The 20,734-nt window shown below is 37.3% G+C and overlaps 2 protein-coding genes across 2 annotated transcripts; both read right to left on the bottom strand.

Annotated features, from left to right (window-relative positions):
* Positions 1–1,214: 1,214 nt before the first annotated feature.
* On the bottom strand, positions 1,215–10,007 carry prrt2 (proline-rich transmembrane protein 2). Its single transcript, XM_043253158.1, has 5 exons — positions 9,661–10,007; positions 8,327–8,619; positions 5,887–6,197; positions 4,616–4,745; positions 1,215–2,956 (listed from the first exon to the last, which is right to left on the bottom strand). Exons 1-5 carry the CDS (start codon positions 9,990–9,992, stop codon positions 2,940–2,942), a joined length of 1,083 nt encoding a protein of 360 aa, XP_043109093.1. The 5' UTR covers positions 9,993–10,007; the 3' UTR covers positions 1,215–2,939.
* Positions 10,008–12,172: 2,165 nt separating this feature from the next.
* kif22 (kinesin family member 22) lies at positions 12,173–20,550 on the bottom strand. The gene is made up of 13 exons (XM_043254008.1): positions 20,395–20,550; positions 19,993–20,188; positions 19,300–19,427; positions 18,176–18,330; positions 17,735–17,944; positions 16,609–17,002; positions 16,413–16,533; positions 15,867–15,987; positions 14,511–14,694; positions 13,510–13,601; positions 12,697–12,918; positions 12,558–12,617; positions 12,173–12,439 (listed from the first exon to the last, which is right to left on the bottom strand). The coding sequence occupies exons 2-13, from the start codon at positions 20,184–20,186 to the stop codon at positions 12,410–12,412; spliced, it is 1,911 nt and encodes a 636-aa protein (XP_043109943.1). The 5' UTR covers positions 20,187–20,188; positions 20,395–20,550; the 3' UTR covers positions 12,173–12,409.
* Positions 20,551–20,734: the final 184 nt, after the last annotated feature.

The raw sequence follows: 20,734 nt of genomic DNA, 5'->3' as shown, positions 1-20,734 counted from the left end.
TCACTGTTTGCTTCGCTGCATAATGGCTGTCATCTTTTTTTCTTTTTTTTGTTACTCACTTTCATATTCTGACCTTCTGTTTCTTCTTTTATTACAAAACATCTGTCTGTTAGAGCTGGGTCTGAGTCCACCTTGTCATCCATCCATCCATCCATCCATCTATCTATCCATTTGCATGTGGGTTATTCTATCTATCTATCTATCTATCTATCTATCTATCTATCCATTTGCATGTGGGTTATTCTATCTATCTATCTATCTATCTATCTATCTATCTATCTATCTATCTATCTATCCATTTGCATGTGGGTTATTCTATCTATCTATCTATCTATCTATCTATCTATCTATCTATCTATCTATCTATCTATCTATCCATTTGCATGTGGGTTATTCTATCTATCTATCTATCTATCTATCTATCTATCTATCTATCCATTTGCATGTGGGTTATTCTATCTATCTATCTATCTATCTATCTATCTATCTATCTATCCATTTGCATGTGGGTTATTCTATCTATCTATCTATCATTTGCATGTGGGTTATTCTATCTATCTATCTATCTATCTATCTATCTATCCATTTGCATGTGGGTTATTCTATCTATCTATCTATCTATCTATCTATCTATCCATTTGCATGTGGGTTATTCTATCTATCTATCATTTGCATGTGGGTTATTCTATCTATCTATATATCTATTTGCATGTATCTATTTATCTATTAATCTGTTAATCCATCTATCTATCTGCATGTCAGTTATTATTCAAAATTAAAATCTATCTTATTTGCATGTGTTTTTTTCTATTCATCTATCATCTACAGTAATATTTATAATACAGTCAATATTTATAATACAACCGATTGTTGTAGTCTGTTCCTGGTGGATTCCAAATATATCGATGCCGAGCAAGAATTTGAATAATTACAAAATAAAAGTGACCTTTGAAGTTCAAAGTCTCCATCCTCCCCTTCTCCCATCTCTTTCCGCCGTGACCGGATGACGGAGCACAAATAAATCGACAGCCCTATATATAACTCGGTTTTTACACTATTTTCTCCATGCCGTCTTCAGTATGTCCGGTCTAATTCTCATATCTCACACACCTGAAGAGAGGCAGATGGTATCCCTGGCAACGGAAGATTCAAACTTAGTCCCACTAATAACTGAGGACACAGAACAATCCAGCAGTCAGACAATTCACAGCTGTTTTTCATCCTTTTAATGCTTTATTGTTTCCCATGGAGAATACATAGAGAGAAAGAGTGCTTCTTACAAGACTATCAAAATATTTGTTAGAAGAAGGGTGCATGCAAAAATAAGTACACAATGTTTGTAATAGCTAAATATTTCAGAAATTTCAACTCTTTATCACTCTATCAGGGTGGACGGCGACAAAAATGTATTCATGTATTTCCTTTGTGCCAAAAAGGTTTGTAGGAAAAATAAAGGGATGTATTATAAACCGTTAAAAAAAAGATACAAATGCATGGATTTAACCAACTGGACCTAGCATAAATATAATCATCACGTTTCACAAATGATCTAGTATAGCATATGCAGTACCACTGAATCTAAACAGAAGTGAAATGCACAAAGCTACATTCGTTCCCAACCAGAGAACGATTACATCAATGGCCCTCGTTACAAACCCAATGTCCCGAAACCTCATCATCTTACTCTTCCTCTTTACACACAACGCAAAACCCACAGAAGTAATCGCCTCCGGATCGGACTGATCAGTCAGTTGTCCCATTTGGATCTACAGGATGGGTTCATCAACACAACGTCTAATTAATACAATATTGCGAGAGTCGGTTGTGATTCAGCTACATTTAGCTACGGATATTTCAGATTACACAGTGTATATAAATAACCCAACGACACAGTTCAATACAAAGGTTTGCAGCAGACACAGTGTGTTTTTTCTATAAAGATTATTTTCAGAAACACCGTTACTATGTGATGAAAATCCATTTTGCCCGCGAGTGCTTGCATATTGCTTCATCAAAAAAGGGTGTGGATTATTTTCGGGGGTTGAAGTATTTTGGTTGCCCGGGGTTGTCAGCTACATTTTGCGTGAGCACAATTACACGTCGCGTCTGAGAACAGTCAAACCTTCTAGAGAAAAAGACAAATGAAGAAAAGAAGGATTCGATTGTCATTCGAGTAAAGTTGCAAACCAAAGAATGTCATTTCCGATGTCAGAAAATAAATAGTTTTTCCCCTCATTTAAAAAAACAAAAAGTAGAGTGGACAGGACAAATAAAAACGATATTCTTGTTACTAAGATATCTCTCCTCTTTACTCCTAGCCTATCTTTTCATAAATGGTTCTCTGAGGTTTTAAGACCGAACAAATGTTATTGACGCGGTAAATCAAGTGTGCCTCTTTATATAAGGACATGATCACGACTCCAGTGTTCGTGAGCTTTCTCACGACCGAGGAGATCCACTTGACCATCTCCAGAGCAACTGGCGTGTGATTCTCACCGGGAGGAATAATCTTTCAAACCCACGTCTGTCTGTTGGTTTGGCTTTTTTTCTGCTTCTGGAGAAGGAAAAATACTTTTGCTTTTATCTGGAGTTCTCCTCAACGAGAGCAAAGCTAGTCTTTAGCGAGTTATAGTTTAGGCGTGAGAGACTCCAACGGCCTCAGAGAAAGTGCCGAGGAAAACGAATGCAAGAGTGAGACTCTTATACTCTTTTCTCATTGATGTGTGAGACTTGAGAGAAGTATCCTCCTCCGTCTGTTTGAGGGATGGCATGTTGGTGCAGATTACCAAGGGTTCTCTCAGAGAGCAAAGTCATCCGATTATCGAATGCTCTCTACGTTGCGACCGCCGTCACAGCAGCAGTGGGGCAAAACAAATGGGCCGTGGTGTTCGGGTCAGTGGTCTGATGTGAAGCTGGACTCTGTGGGACGCTCGCCGCTCTCAGGATTTGACATTAACTGTAAATCACAGATAAATCATGTTACCGGGGTAAAATAAACTCACAAAACTGTACAATACACTGTCGTTGTTGTCTCAGATGTGACCCTGGACCACAAAACCAGTCATGAGGGTCAGGTTTATACTGATTTAAGCTGTATAAATAAGCTTTCAATGGATGCACGGATAGGCTAGGACCAACGTTTGGCCGAAAAACATCTATTTGAAAATCTGGAATCTGAGGGTGCAAAAAAAAAAAAGTTCTTAGCAATGAATATTACTAATGAAAAATTACGTTTTAATCGATTAACAGTAGAACATTTACCAAATATGTTCATAGAACATGATTTTGGCATAAAAGAAAAATCAATAATTCGGACCCATCGCTAAAAATATACCCCAGCGTCATAAGACTTTTGTGCTCCAGGGCCACATATCTTATTTTTAAGCTCCTCCTTTGTCTAGATTCCAGCTCTGCTCACTCCCAACTTCACGAATTGCATCCTCAGATGCTTTCTACCTGTATTAAAAGATTAAAAGCATGCTTTTCCTGCACTAACTTCTCCATTAAAAATGTACACTAGCATTCAAACGTTCGGGGTCGTAAGCTTCTTATGCTCTCCATTTATTGATTTATTTGATTGAAAAACTGTATGATAAACCTAATATTCTAATATTGTGAAATATTTTTGCAATTTGCTTCTACATCGTTTGCAAATAAGGCACAATACGACACAGAATCTTCAGAAAGGTTGAAACTAAAAGACGACTGTATTGAATGCTAGAGTAATGTCGCAAGCAGCTGTTTTTATTACGTGATCACTATTGCTTTGTCTGTTAAATAAAAATAGCCTATTACTTCAAATTGATGTAAAAATCAACATTATAAGGACCTCAGAGGCAGTTCATGACCCCTTAAAAAAAATTTTATTTTATCATTATATTTTATGACGCATTTTCAGCATCATTCAGAAATCCTTCTTATATTAGCATTTTCTTTGCTCTGAGCTTTCTTTCCATTGGTTTTTGTTGACATCACTTAACCTCTCTGGTATTTCCAGTCAATTCCCAGTGGATTAACCCCACTCCTGTCATTTTTTCATGAAATGCGCTATTTCCTCTGACATCCCTGTCATTATACTGTACAGTGCTTTGATGCAACCTGTGTTGTTAAAAGCGCTATATAAATAAAAATGATTGATTGATTGATTGATTGATATGTCACATAAGGGAAGTAAATGTTTTTGCATTGCTAGTTATTATCAACGTTTGCGATCCATTAATGCTAATCATACAACGGTACAAAACATTGTGATACCAATCATTTTTAATTCATATTTAACTGTATTATTCAAGTAATCAAGAGCGATCCGTGTAAATATCTTCTAATCACCCACAGCTTTGTAGAACACTTTTCCCAACATTCGAAGAAAAGACCGAATGTCCATTGGGAAAAAGTAGCAGTATTTAAAGGCTTCAAAAGAAAGAAAATCTCCAGCCACAAAGGATTCTATGCTTCTTGACCTACTTAGATGTCCTACGTATAGTTGTGATTCAGATAATCCGTTCTGCATAAATATCCAGCGTTGAGGAGCATATTTCATGTTGAGCGAGCGCATGCGGCTACGAAGAGGAGAAAGTCCCATGAGGCTCGGGTGAAGAGGTTAGAGATGGCTTACTTGACAGATTCACGGCGCATGCGACGATGATGACGGCTCCTCCCACCAGAGAGACCACAGAGAGCAGCTTGGCCACGCGACCCAGTCGTCTCGCTCCGTCTATGTTCCCCTGCTCTAGACTGTTCCTCGACTAACAGAACATGACAGTGAGATCTGAGCTTCCATTAAAGTCAGAAGCATTTTACATATTCAACACTGTCACACAATGAAAAATTCAGTCTGCTATACTGGGGGGGAAATTATTTTGGATATCCGTTTGGATATTTCTACACATGCTAAAGGATCATTCAAATAAAGAAGATGCCTTTTTAAAAAATATATTTTTGTAATATTTCAAACATTGTATTAGACATACTATGCATTTACATGCAAATAAAAAAATTTAATTATTGATATTTATTATTAGACCAATAAATAAATTGATTATTGGATGTAATTATTCCTTCAGAATAGTTACAAATCCTGAAGCACTAAAATGATATTCTATATTTTATATTATATTATTAAATATGTATATTACATATTTAAATATAATTATAGATCAGTAAATATCCAATAAAATAATGCAATAATTTTCCAATCACAGTTGTTCATTGTAGAAAATCATGGTAATATCAACATTTCAAGAATATTTTTTCCTTAAGAAAAGCCAATAAATAATTATTTTTAATATTTCAAAGGGAATATATGATAGGAACCTACATCTTTGTTATGAATAAAACGTAAAAAACAATGTAACCAAAATAATAATTTATATAGCATTTAAATGAATTTAATTTAGTTATATTTTTAATTATTTAGTTATTTTTATATTTAATTTTAGTATATTGTTGTACATAAATGACAAAACCTAATAAATATATATATATATATATATATATATATATATATATATATAATTTATACAATGCATTATAATTTTTTATTAGTTATTAATTAAAATAATTTAAAAACTACTATAAAATTATCTCAAAGGTATAAAAATTTGACAAAATATGAGCTCTTGTCCTTATTTTGTATCTGTATTTTTATTATTATTAAAATGTGTCTATTTGCTAACTGTATGTTTGGTATTGGACTTTATTTTTCCAAATATGTTAAGTGAATTATTAGTATTATTATTATATAATTATAAACATGATATATTATACGGTGTTATTACTATTACGTTTTATTCATAATTATATTAGGGTATATTAAAAGTTGATTGGTGACATTCTCTGTGTTTTTTGTAAGTGTAAGATGACTTAAAGGGCCCAAGCTCTACATACCATGATGGAGTAAACGAATCCCACGATGTTGATTGGCCAGACGGGGCAGAAGCAGGCGATGACGGCGAGGATGAGGTAGTCTTTGGGTTTGGAGCGGTCCATCGGGGGGTTGGTGGCGATGCTAGAGTGGCGTGAAATGGAGGGCCGAGGGGAGAAGGCCGTGTAGGCGATGGAGCTGGAGCGGCTGCCCATCCGGGTGCGGCCCACATGTGGATGGTGCGAATGAGGGAGAGAATGATGCCGGCGAGGAGGAGACGAGAGAATGGGTTTGGAGGCACAAGCATCATTCGGGGACGAACAAATCCTATCGACTGCCAAAAGAAAGAGAGGATGTCAGCTAACAAAACGCTGAGACAAAAATACTAACTTAATTAGTCCCTTGGCAAGGTCACACAGTAGTCATGTCTCTTATGCTCACCACGGCTGCATTTATTTGATTAAAAAATACAGTAAGGTGTGGAACGCGTTTACTAAAAAACTCCAGTTCGAGTATAAATTTTACGACATTCCTTCAGTCTTCAGTGTCACACGATCCTTCAGAAATCATTTTAATATGCTGATTTGCTGCTCAAGAAACATTTCTGATTATTGTGTTAAAAAAAAGGTAAAAATAAATTCATTAAGCAAGGTTGCATTAAATTGATCAAAAGCGAAAGACATTGTAATGTTATACCATTTTTACATTTTAAGTAAATGTAGCTCTTTTGCACTTTCTATTCATCAGAGAATCCTGAAAAATGCTAAATAAATATTTAAAAGCAGCAAAAACTGTTTTCAACATTACTAATAAGAACAATTATTAATCATTGAACATCAATAATTATTTACCGTCGGCACTTTATGAATCATTTCTGAAGGATAGTGAGAAACTGAAAACTGGAGTAATGATGCTGAAAACTCAGCTTTGACCTCAGGAATAAATTACATTTTAAAATATATTCATATAGAAAATACCGTAATAATATTTCGTTTTTTACTGCATTTTTATTCAAATGAATGCAGTCTTTTTCTTAAAAATATTAAGCAATATTGCAAAAAAAAAAATATTTGACTGGTAGTACATAATATAACAAGTAGTTTGCATATATGCACATTTATTCAAATAATCACTGATATACTATAATTTTCTCTGTTGTCACTATTGTTTGCCTCACCGTGTTTTCCCCTAAATGTGATGCTGACAGGAACAAAGGATGGCGTGTTTGAAACCAACTTTAATTAAATAGCCACCAATGCAATTAATTCACTAATCTCTGTCATGCCTTTCAGCCCCTCCTGCCAGGAAGCCCCTTTGGCGATTTTAATTAGGATGCACAACTTTAATTTAATTAAGACTATTTACGACACACTCAGCGACTGTAAAAAAGAAGGGAAATAAAAAAAATCTCGCTCTTAACCTCAATCGAACACATCAGAGCATCATCCGTCCGCTGCCGGCTCTCCATCATTCAGTGCTTAGTAACAAAGAAATGCCCCGCAGAAGAGCCTGTGCATTATTTACAATGATCGGATTTGCTCTGCACAAAACAGGAAGTACTTTCTGAATTAATCATTTTCACTTTTAGCTTATTTTTTTTTTTTTTTTTTTTTTTTTAAAGCTATTTGCTTATTAAATCCTGAATAATTTAATAATTTGTCTAACCAGGGTAAAAAAAAAACTGTATATATATATATATATATATATATATATATATATATATATATATATATATATATATATATATATATATATATATTAGTAAACTAATTAAAAAAAAAAAAAAAAAAAAAAAAAAAATATATATATATATATATATATATATATATATATATATGTGTGTGTGTGTGTGTGTGTGTGTGTATGCCCCAGATATTTAATATGTGGGGTACAAAACGTACCTATGTAGTGAATCACTTTTTTTTTTTTTTTATCTAGTGTTTGATATATTTAATGATATTCTATTCTAGGCATGTCTATTTCTGGATTTAGTGGCTCTGCATGTGACTGTAGCGACCTGTAACTGTCATATATTCATATTTAGTTACATTAGAATATGTGGCTAATAAGATAATCTGGTAAGCTCTAAAAACACTGAATATGAAGAACTTCACCTCTAGACCTGAAACAGGAATATATCTATATATATATATATATATATGCATATGAATAATACTGCATACTACTAATAACAAATAACACCAATTAGCTTTTCTATACTTGCTTTTTCACTAATTTCTTTCACTTCATCACTACTGTCTGCCTGTTTAATCACATGCCTTTTTTAAAGTCATCATCCTGATTGCTGTATGCAAATGACCGTAGTGTGACTGTCACAGCAGAACACGAAAGTCCCCAGCATTTTCTTCCCGGAGACCAAGCACACGCTTTCATATCAATTATTCTTACCCCCGTCCCTCCCTCCTCCCAGAATGACACATTATTGATGAAATGACGAACTACCACTCTCGGCTTTCTCCTTGACCATCACGGTGACCTCTCCCGAGCGCCGCGGCTCCTCGTCGGACGGCTGGGGGAAAGCGAGGGGCCGCAGACACGGGAAGGAGTCCGACCCGACCCCGGCGGCCCCCGGCTGGTACGTCACGGGGCCCGGGGTCTGGCAGCCCATCAGCTCTCCGTCTTGGGTGCAAACCAGAGAGCCCAGAGACGCCTGGTGGTACTCGGTTTCCATAGAGACGGCGGAGGGTGCGAACGCGGCCAGCGCTGCGTCGATGCTCAGGCGACGTCCCGTGTGGCTAAAAACAGGAGGAAAGAGAGTGAGATTTATGTGCACAGGGGATGAATCTCATTACCATCAGCGGTGAGCGCACAGAAACGCCTGATGAGATGCAAACTCACACTTCAGCACACGGTGCCATCGACACACACATCACATCCCTCACTATTCAGCAACCCAGAGCTGTTTTCCCTCACAAAAGCAAGCTTTGTTAAAAGATCATTTTTAGCACGGCAATGATTCGTTCATTAACACGCATGCTTGTTTATCTCATATTAACCTCTTAACCTAGATATGTAGGTCACGAAACTGACCTCAATTCGAGACAATGGTGTTATAACATTCATCTTTACAGCAGGAAAATGAATATAGATCATATTAATCGATTTTGTCACCCCTAATGTGATATTTACTCAACCCGTCTGTAAAATACAGGCTAAAATAACGTGAATAAAATTCGCGCGAATTTTTCGCCTCATGGTTTTTTTTTGTTTTGTTTTACACGTGTTTTAGTCGTGCGGTGATTTTAAGGATTGAAAACGATAAAAAAAAACCCGTAAACTTGACTGAAAATGTGTTAATTTTCTGCTGGGACATTGCCCATTCGTTTCTCTCTCTCTCTCTCTCTCAAATGAAAAGGTTAAATATCGTTACACACGAAAACGTAAACATTTCACGGTAAATACTGTATGTGGAAACATAAGGTGTCCGTCAAAATAATCACTGGATTTTCTCTGCGAGGAGAACATGAGGGCAAAAAGACAAAGCCGTGGGGGGAAACACAGCCATATGGAGATATAGAGGTAGAGAGAGAAAGGAAAAGAGAGTGTACAAACACATTTTAGTCCGCAGTTCATATAAAAGCTACGCTACAATTACGAATATAGAGATTAATTAATAACGATGCACTACAAAGCTGTCCTTTGTCCACTCGCATCCAGTATCACAGGTACATTTCACCTCTCCGGGGCGGGAAACCCCTTTGTTTTCTAATAAGCTGAAGGACAGACGTTAAAATCTGCGCACATATCATGCATATATCACATAAATAAACAGGTACCTTAAGCCGCGCGATTCCAGCCAGCGCGCGCTCGTTTTCGCACGTACGCGCTCAGTCCATTTGCATAAACAGTCCCTCGGACGATTCTTACGAAAAAACCCCGATATTCCCGCGTGGCGTTTAAATGTGCGTTGAAGGAAAAATAGCCCGGCGGTGCGGTCGTTGTGTCGGCAGGGATGCTGGGATGCACTGGACAGCAGGAGGAGGAGGAGGAGGAGGAAGAGGAGGAGGAGGAGGAGAGTAAAACAGCGTGAGAGGAGTAAACTACACGAAGCGCGCGCGCTGGAAAAGCCCGGGTGATGAGTGACAGCTTCATTACGAACATAATACATAGGTACATAATCATAGGTTTTATTAGAGCGGCTATGATAAAGTAGTCACGCGATGCAATTAACAAGCATTTCCACAAAATAAGTACGCAGCATCACTAGCACGCTAGATACACTATAAAAGCTAATTGTAAGGGATAAGCATTACTTGCATCATAAGCAAATGTCAGTTTTTTTGTGTGTAATTCTTTTTATGTGTCTATTACAAAGGAGATTTAAAGGCTCAGTTATCTTACATATAGATACAGAACTATTTATATGAAGGGATACAGAAATATTTATATGAAGATGCAAAAAAATTAAACCGTATACTTGAATTTTCATTGTATTGTTTTCTATGAAATTGCAGTTTTTTCATTGTTTTTTTTTTTTTTGCATCCTGAAAAGATGTGTGTGGTTTGTATCCCTCTGTGCTGTGTTAAACTTCTCTGTTTGGAAGATAAATAAGCCTTTAAATCCTTTAATATAAATAGTGCTCTCTTTAGAAGAGCTCGCAAAACCTCAGGGCTGGCAACTACCAAATGATTTATAAATACCTGACTTAATCATGAATTTGTTAACAGGAATGTTTTAATAAAGCATTTAACTCACTGAGCAACTATCATGCGTCTAAATAAAAAGATTTACAAATGTACATTTAAACAGTTTATTAAAACATTTCCTTATGCTTTCTAAATCTTCTGAACCACTAAATGAGTGGTTGGTTACGTAAATTAGAAATAATAAAAATATATATATTGTTAATGAGTATGAAAATACAATTAAACTTAGATTAGATATGCTCAAGAACAAACCCTTTATAGCTGCTTACTAATGCTTATTAATCTTGGAATAATGAGTATGCAGTTTATAAACACAGCTAAGGTGTGTGTGTGTGTGTGTATGCATGCAAGTGCTCACACACACACACAATATCAGCAAAATATCCATAAAAAGCGTGACCCTATTGTAAAAATATGTTTGAAAATGACAATTTCATTTCAAATTGTTCATTTTATATTATATTGTCTCGTTAGATATATTTATTACCCATACCTGCAATTGTACTGTGAAAAAAAAAAAACACTTTTGAAAAAAAAAAAAGAGCTTTTATGCATTCACAGTAAAAACTCAAATGTTTTTTACTGTACATTTTCTTTAATAGATTTAAAAAAAAAAAAAAATAGAAATAAAAGATTTGCTGGAGTTGTCTCCCCCATTAATTAATTCAACGATCATCAGTTTGGTAATCATTTTTCCTGACTACTTAAAACGGATCCAAACGCTATTAAAGAACAGTGAAAGCATGAACGTGAACACATGCTGTGGTCTTGTGTCCTGCGGCTCAGTGATTGGCTGCTGCGGTCTGCCGCAAGGATGTCAGGCCGGTTGAAGGACTGAGCGTGTGAGTAATGAATAAGCGCTGTTGACTGCAGGCCTTCAGACGCATCCACTCACCAACAACACATTTACATTCTTGCTCAGTTCAAAACGCAAACAGAAAGACAAGTCAAGGATACACAGAATCCTCTAAGACCGTATGGACGTTTAAACCTTAGCTAAATGCATTATTAACGCAGGGTCTAAAACAACATAGATATGATTGATAGGGTTGCTTTTCACTGGAGAAAGCAATATTATTGATAGGGGACTCGCAGATTTTGACGGCACCCATTCACTGCAATGCATAATTCCTCCTAGATTTCACAAAATGCTAATATGTCAACGTTAACTATACATTTGGCCTAATTTTCTTCAGCTTTGTCTGTTTCCTCGAGTATTTAGCATTCAGTCTGAGTGGACGCCTCAATGCTAAAAACATCCAGGTTTACTAGCAGCACGCTCCAGTGCAAACCCTAATTTAGCATTAACTACCGTCAGGGTTTACTAAACACACGCTAAGAACAGTTAGCATTGAGAAGGCATAGGCATTTTCACCTACGCATGTGCATAGAAGTTTAACTTTAAGACACTTTAGTACCTGACAGCATCAGGTAGATCTCAGAACTACAGTTTAGAGTAAAAAAAAAGAATGCTTTTGAGAACAAATGATGTAGTTGTTCACCTGAAGTGGTTAAAATTAAATTAAAACTGCTGCTTAAATAAATTTGACATGATTAACAAACCATGTTTAAAAAAAAAAAAAAAAAAAAAAAAAAGCAAACAAACAAACACACACACAACTTTGTGATAGTGGCATTTATTTGGTGCCACGATAAATCGGTTCATTTAAAAAAGAAAATGAAAAAAAAAAAAAAAAAAAAGTTAAATACTAAAGTCAATAGTACACAGAAATAAAAGAGAACATTAAAAAAAGTCAAGTATAGACAACCAAAAAAATCCTGTACAAAATGTTACACTCATAAAGCATGTAAAACCCATCTTAAAAACACAAGTCACAAGTTCAAACGCTCCTCTTCAGACACGGTGGCTCAGACGCTTCACTTCCCCATACTGCTGAGAATATTGGCCTGTGAGGGGAAAAAGAAATTACGACTCAGAGGAAATCTTCTAAATCACATTCTAGCGTGCTTCTCTCCAGACACATCATTAAAAGATCCGTAGCAGACACACATTACTGACACAAACCTTTATGAAAGAGGAGAAGCGTTTAGCTGTAATGCCTTCGAGTTTCCTCAGATCTTCCAACTAAAAGAAAATAGAGAGAAAACTAAGTAGTACACGAGTCGTGAATCTCCACGTCGCAGGCAAAGAGCCAAGCTTATACCTGTGTGAAGTCCCCATGAATCTCTCTCCAGCCCATGATCAGTTTGGCTTTCTTGTCTCCGATCAGCTGCAGGCTCTTGAGGTCCTTCAGCGAGCCGGAGTTCAGCGTCTGCAGGATCTTCTTCCGGGACTGCTCTAGTAATGCTGAATCCAGGTGGGACTCCCAGTTGACGCCGTCAGCAGAGGGAGGATCCGCACCTCCGTTCTCCTTCCCCTCGCACACCTTATCAGCAGAAGACCTCCTTCAATCATCACGCCAAGCAATGATACTTTGATGTTTGACGGCTTTTAATGAAAACTGGAGAAATTTATGCCCATCTTGATTCACCCAAAATTTGAATCAAAACTTCCAATAGCATGCTTCAAAGTTCAAGGAGTAGTTCACCCCAAAATTTTAATTTAGTCATTTGATCACCCTCAAGTAGTTTCATACCTGTGAATTTCTGTCGAACACAAAAGGAAGACATTTTTAAGTAAGTCTGTAACCTGGCCGTTTTTGGTCACCATTGACTTCCATGTTTTTTTTTCCCCTACTATGGAAGTCAATGGTGACCAAAACAGCCTGGTTACAGACTCTCTTCAAAATAGCTTCCTTTGTGTTCGGCGGAAACTCACATTGTTTGAAAGTGATTGACAGGTTTGGAACTACTTGAGGGTGAGCAAATTAATGAATTTTCCTTTTTTGGGTGAACTAGTCCTTTAAGCTGGAAGCACCGAAAACTTTGTCGTAACTATTTAATTCCTCAAAATTTCCTGGGTGTCACAATGTTAATTATTGGTGTGCATCGCAATACACAACCTGCAGCACACTGACCTCTGTTTGGACGCGTTTCTTCTTCTTCTTATCCAGGATTTGTGAGGGTTTACACACCACAGCGCACTGCTGCAAGGGCAGTACCTGAGAGACTGAGATGTGTTTGGACAGTTAAAAAACCCCCAAATTTAACAAATACAGTCTGAAATGTTGTCTAAAGAACGTGTACTCAACCTCAGGTCATCCAACATGTAGTCTCTTTGAAACAGATTGGGAGAAATGTCCAAAAATGATAAAACAAACTCTGCAGTTCATCAATGAGATCTTGTGAAGTGAAAAACTGCATGTTTGTTAAAAACAAATTCGACATTAAGGCGTTTTAACGTTATACTGCCGATTACAGCCAAAAGGGGAGTCCACTGTTTGTAACATTTCAGTGAAAAGGTCCATCCCCTGTTCAAACCAAAAATCCCAAACATACAGGTTTAGAACTATTTTGCTTGTAGACCGAATAAAGAGAAACATACACTAAGCAAAAAACGGTTTTTCACTGCATCTTAGCTGCTAACAACAATTTAATGTTAAATTGGCTTGTTTCTTACAAACGTGGAGTTCCTCTGGATTGATGCGAATTACTTGTAGATCACTGATGTTTAACTCTCGTTCTCACGGCACCCATTCACTTTCAGAGGACGCATTGAGCAAATGGAGTGCTAAATTTCTCGATGAAGACATAAACTCGCATCTTGAATGACATGAGGTTAAGGACATTTTCGGTGAATTTTCAGGACGTTTCAGTTCACGGTTTTCAAGCTGGAACCACAGAAGCCGACAGTAGCGGGACGAGAGGGGAAACGGAGCAGAAACGCTTTGAGCCCAGAAGAGCAAAAGCAACTGCATCACCACAGAAACATACAGCACAACTCAACAGGCAGAGAAGAGAGAGCAGGGAAAACACTTCAAATGGTCACGAAACACTAAACCACTTAAATCACCACTGGGTTCTCATGCATAAAGAGTGTCCCGGGAGGACTCTAAGGATGAAGTGAAGCACATCCTACCCTGTAACGGTGTGACAACCGCCTGCTGTTTGCGTGGTTTGGCGGCTGTAGACTGTTTTCTGTGCAGTGGGGGCAGATCCGTCTTAAAGAGAAGTGCATCTTTGGCCTCTTTTTCAGTGGTTTCATTCTGCTTGTTAAACATGTTTGCTTTGTCCTCCAGCTCCTTCTGTTTCTCCTTCAACATCTATGGGAAGACAGCAGAACGTATATTTGAAATCAGCCACTGGTTGATGGGGAGGTGGTTTTCCACACCGAGCGCTCGTGCCCATTTGAAAACTAGGTTTGTGTGGATTTAGGTACAGTTTGCAATTGGTATTAATCTGGCCTAATTTGCAATCTGGCCCAATGATGGATTAACTACATGTTTGTCTCACTGCTGCTTATATCATCTCCTGCAAAGCACTGAAATTTGGGCTGTCAAATTGATTAAATCGCATCAAAAATAAAAGTTTGTTTCCATGGTGTGCGTTTATATATGCATGCATGAGAATTTATTTCACACACATATGCATACATAAATACACACACACACACACACACATATATAAAAAACACCTAAATATTAAATATGCATTAAATAATTCCATAACAACGTAAATATGCGTTAGTGTATGTGTATCTCCTCCAGAATTCAAAAGCTTGGGTGATGCTACGACAAACTCTGATCAGCACCAAAAATAGAAAGACAAGATTAGAGTTTTCCAAAAAGGTTAGCCAGTAGATTTTTGGAACAGTTTTGTGGACAGATTATCTATTATCTAAGTCTGCAGTTCCCAATCCTACAGACTCACTTCTCTGATTGCATGCAAAGGATTTGCAACTAAATATTAGCTTTAAGCTTTTACATTTGCTTTGACTTCAGTCGTCTAGATACTTATGCTCACATCAGATACTCATTCACAAAGTTTTTTTTTTTATACACACACACACACACCTCAAAAAATTGGAATAATTGTGAAAATTTTCTTTTGCAACTTTTCAAAACTTTCATATATTGGACATTCATTACATCAAAGACTACACAAAGACTTTAAAAATCTTAGATGTTCAAAATGTGAGAAACATACACGGATAAAAACACCCCGTGCTTCCAACGAGAAGAGGAAGTGTGTCTGTTTCTGTTTGATGACTGAATTTGTGAAATGGCGAATGATTAGCAAATAAACGTCACACCATTAAGCTTTCTAATAAGAGCTGCATGTAGCCCATTCGAGCTAGCACTGGATGCTTGTTACAAGAAGTTTTACAGTGATGGTCTTCTGGACCATTACCTAATCATCAGTCTTCCCCATTACAGCAGCTTCAATTAACAAGAGACACCTGGAATTTATACTGTAGGGAAAGTGTGTACGATACCTGTATTTCTTTACGGGACTGTGCTACAGTTTTGAGCAGGTTGAGTCTTTCCCTCTCAGCTGAGCCCATCATCATCTTCTCTAGAGCCATGAGTCTGTCCAGAACCGACGAATCTGGGGAACTGAAACACTTAAGCTATTAACGCACGTACATCTGCCAGACGGCATCGCATTATACATACGTGTCAAAAAATTTGAATGAATTTATTTTTATGGAAGTATATATATATATATATATATATATATATATATATATACACACACATACATACAATCTAGCACGTTCATTAATATAGCATAACTTATACAGTATCGAATAGTGTCATGACAAGATTAAGCCTTCAATTTTCAGCTAAAGGGATTTAATTATTAATTGCAGAGCATCGTCTAGATCAGCTCAGTTTCAATAGGATCTCTGTAATCAAATCAATGATAATTGCTAGACATTAAGTGTCTGGTTTGTGCAATAGGGATTTTTCCTACGATGGCCTACTGCACAAACGCTCACGCAGTAAACTAGTTCATCAGTTGTGACAAGCGGTTTTACCTCTGTGGATGTACGGGCGGTGATGAGGACTGTTCAGCTCTCTTCCCCTCTTTAGACCTTTTGTTCTGGGGCTCACCGGAACCTCCAGCCTCCCGTTCCTCTCTGGCTCTCTTTCCAGGAGCTAAGAGTGAAGGGATATAATTACTGCATATCCTGTTGTTATCATATGGAGAGAGCCTAATACCGCACCGCTCACCAATCGTAGGAGCCAAAACGGTTTCCCTGACAAAGGGCCGATTGACGATCTGCTTGGACTTGGCGGCGGAGTTGAGGGCTGAGAAGGTGTCAAAGTAATATCTGTACTCCGGTGCGATGTTTGTGATCATGACGGAATGAGCCGAACCACCCAGAGAGTCCTGCAGCAGACGGGTCAGTTTACTGTCTCTGTAGGGCACGCGGCCCCCGGCCCCTGCGTTCAGAGCGTCCACCACTTTGCTGAGGGTGAAGAGGGACAGGTTGATGGCTCCGCTCTCTTTCAGACGGATGCCCTGATTTCCCGTGCGCCGGTTGTCTTCTGAACCTGCCAGGTCAACTAAATACAGCTTGCCCGTTTGCTGTCGGTGAGGCGGCCCGCGCTGAGACTTCACTACCTGAGAGCAAACATACACGTGTGTGAGAGCCGGTAACGTCATGGTTTAGATTAGGGTTAATCGAATAAAAAAAAAAGCTTAATCACAATATTTAACTCCTAATCTGCTATTTCAAATGCTTTAAATTTTGATAAATCAAAAAGGATATACTCAGTTTAATAAAATAGTAAAATCTTGTCCTTAAGCTGTAAAAATTCTGGATCGTTTTACGATTTACTACAAATGCATTAAAAACAGTGGTGATTAATTTAATGCATAATTTAATAATTCTTAACCTAGTCAAATTAAATTGAACATTTCCATTAATTTTTTGGCAAAACAGAGCTTAAATTAATGGTAAACAATTAGCATTAATTTTAAAAATTAAATAAAACTAAAATATAATTATTAAATCTGCTTTTGCATGCATTTTAATATACAGTAACAAAATAGTGTTAATACAACTTTGACATTTTAAGCAGTATTTTGCAATATATTTAGACCTTTGTTCACAGAGCAATTAGATTAACTGTACTGCCCTACAGCTGATTCGCCCAATTTTAAAATACGTTAAATTTTTTAAGTGGAGACCACAGGGCAGAAATCTAGGGCCCTATGTATACAATGTTACTCTAAGTGTTATGCTGGCTCTGCCAAATACAACCAGTAGACGTTAAGTAGCAGTGGTATTTGTGTGATGGAGAGATTTAGTGTCAGCACCAGACATGAGTGAAGACATGTTCATGGTCAAACCTTTATGAGGAGGATGGCGTGACTGCGGCTGGAGCGCTGATTGAGTTTAGTAGAGGCCGTGGTGCGGTTTAGACTCGCGGGGACAAAATGGGTGTCGAAATCGCTAAAGGATGAAAGCGGTGTGTGCGTTAAACCAGGAATGAGGATGTTTCTGTCCTTGTCTTCACGGATGGGCAGGTCCTGGGAACCCGGGGACAACAGGTCCAGCACCTACAGATACACAGCGCATCAATATCCCAGAACAGCTAACAGTATACAAAAAACCCACCAAAAACAACAGACTAGCATTCAAAAGATTTTATTTAATTTAAAAACGCAACAGTAAAAAAATAAAAACATACATTTCAAATAAAGGCCGTTTTTTCGTATTGTATTTAAAAAAAAAAAAAAAGCTGAAAAACTTAATTGATGTTATTAAAGCAGCAAATCAAAACGTATGACCTTTTCATTGTAGATCTCAAGGTAAGACATCCCAACTGAGTATTCCCAACCATCCTGCTCCTTTTTCTGAGCTTCAACCAGCTTGAAGACCTCTTTGACAGCTCTGGGAATAATGCCTGGCTGCTCTTGACTGCCGAGCATAGTGTGCGTCTTTCCTGGGTGAAGGAATAAGACTGTGAATGGACTATATTACGGCACGTCATAATAAAGAAATATTCTCAGGTAAAAAAGAAATAAATTATATTAAAATCGAAAAAGGTACATTTACATGACATATGTAGAAACATACAGAAAATAATTTAATTTGTATTCAAGCGTTTGGCATAGACAATGCAAGTAAAATAAAAAATGTTACCTATTTATTATTTTTTTCTAGCTGGGTTTATGTATGAATGAGGTAACTGTGACTTTACATGACCGTGTACGTCTTTCTATGGCTGAAAAAACACGTTTATAGTTCGCATTTTGTGAAAAAACTGACAAAGTTTGAAAGTTGATACTTTATTTCCGATTAAAAGTAGCAAAGAACAAAACTTGTTTGTGATTATTCGATGCCAGCTGCGCTACAAATAGCCTAATGAATGGAACAAAGACGTGAAATTTACTAGTTTTTAAAATAATTATGATATATTAATAATGAATCATATTATTTTATTAAGAATTCAAAGTAGGTCTAAATATAGCTTCAAAACATACAAGCAAATATAAAGGAGGAAAAGACAATTAGGCATTATAAAGAAAAACCACTTATTATCTGGGAGTGTTAAGTATCAAGTTTACAAAATCATAATTTCTTTTTTAAATCAGCATTTGATTATTACAGACGAGATCACAGACACTGGCAGCTTTAATAGACTGCTTTCACACTAATTTCCACATATCAGATGTTTAGTCCGGTCGGTTATGTTTCCAGATCAGTTTACATCAATTTTGTATCATATGTTTTTAAAATCATAATCCTATTTCCACCTAATGATTCTCTTTCAGTTGAAGACATGGGGGTAGGAGGAAAGGACCAGATAGTGTTTTCAGGCTCCCCAAAATACAGTTTTTAGCAGAAACGTGAACACCTCCTGAATAGGAATATCACCAGCATGTGAAGAGACAGAGAAAAGTAGTTATACCTGCTCCAGTGGGTCCGTAGGCAAAGACACTAGCGTTCTGACCATTGAGGACGAGAGGGAGGGTGGGCTTGACGGAGGTCAGGAACACTTCCTGCTGTGTGGTTTGTTCTCCATGAAACACGTCAAACCTATAAACATAGATAATTTTATAATAAACGCGTAAATCATGCACAAATAAATAAGGTATAATTCCAGCAGTATAACACTAAGTGTTTCCATTTTATGAACCATTATAAATGTGTAATTATATATATACACACACACACACACACACACATTATATATATATATTTTTAATATGATGGCGTTGTAAAACCATGCTGAAAAAGTGTTTAAAAAAAATAAAGCTGAATGCAAATGACAAATTAAGACCTTCTAAGTTAATTTTTTTTCTCATCAAATTAGAAAATATAGAAACTTACAAAAAGCCTTTATGAGTAATAGCGTAATGATAAATAGTCACATTACATTTTTTTTCTTTACATTTACCTAAAACTAATAGAATCGTACTTCATGCAAAACATATAAAAAGTAAAATTAAGTATAAAAAGAGTGTTTCTCTCCCTGATAACCCAAACACGTTCAGTTTAATAACAGCACCGAGACCATGACCTGCTGAAGAGCTCAACACTGAAGGAGAGAGGACGAGAGGGATGAAGAAAAAAAGAGAGGCATTTAAAACGCCGGACTGACTGGTACTGCAGAGTCTCAGTGGCGTTCCTCCAGTTGATGATCTCCAACTTCTGTGGGTCCAGACCCCTGACACAGGGCCCCTCTCCCTTCTCGTCCTGCTTGTCCATGTAGGGTCTGAGCCGAACCGCCACACGAACCCGAGAGGTCCGCTTGGATCCAGAAGCACCATCGTTCACAGCAACACGCTGTGCCATATCTAGAATATACAAAACACACACACACATAGATCCTGACATCGAAGCATGACAAATAACTAATAAAGACAGCCATGTATGTACTCCGGGTGAAATGCATTTAGTTTTTATCTCTGTAAGGCCGCTTATTTAAAGCGAAGACGTGCTTCCTATTTAAAAAGCAAAACAAGCACATTCAACGTGAATAATGAGGTTATATTACACTTACCTATTGTGTTGTACAACTATTAACCCACGTCTCGGTTTACGCAGACCGGTCTCTGGCAAACTATAAAGTGTTTTGATAAACAAACTTGATTCAGTACATCACCGCATCTCTTCAACAATGGCGCCTGTCGTTCCTAGCACGGTTATTTTCAAAAGATGAACGCCCCGCCCCCTCCGCCAAATTCAACCAATCACCACCCTCGAATCCAGGAGCCCGAATTCTTCTTCGAGATGTTCACGAGAGGCACAGACTCGATGTATCGCCATCACTCGGCGGTATGGTGGAATGACAGGATTTTTTTTTTTTATAAAACGATATCAAAAATAAGATTTGAAAAAAT

The sequence above is a fragment of the Puntigrus tetrazona genome, chromosome 12, assembly GCF_018831695.1.
Source record: "Puntigrus tetrazona isolate hp1 chromosome 12, ASM1883169v1, whole genome shotgun sequence".
Taxonomy (NCBI): Eukaryota; Metazoa; Chordata; class Actinopteri; order Cypriniformes; family Cyprinidae; genus Puntigrus; species Puntigrus tetrazona.
The sequence above is the reverse complement of the archived record's forward strand: the minus strand, read 5'-3'. Positions and strand labels throughout refer to the sequence as shown.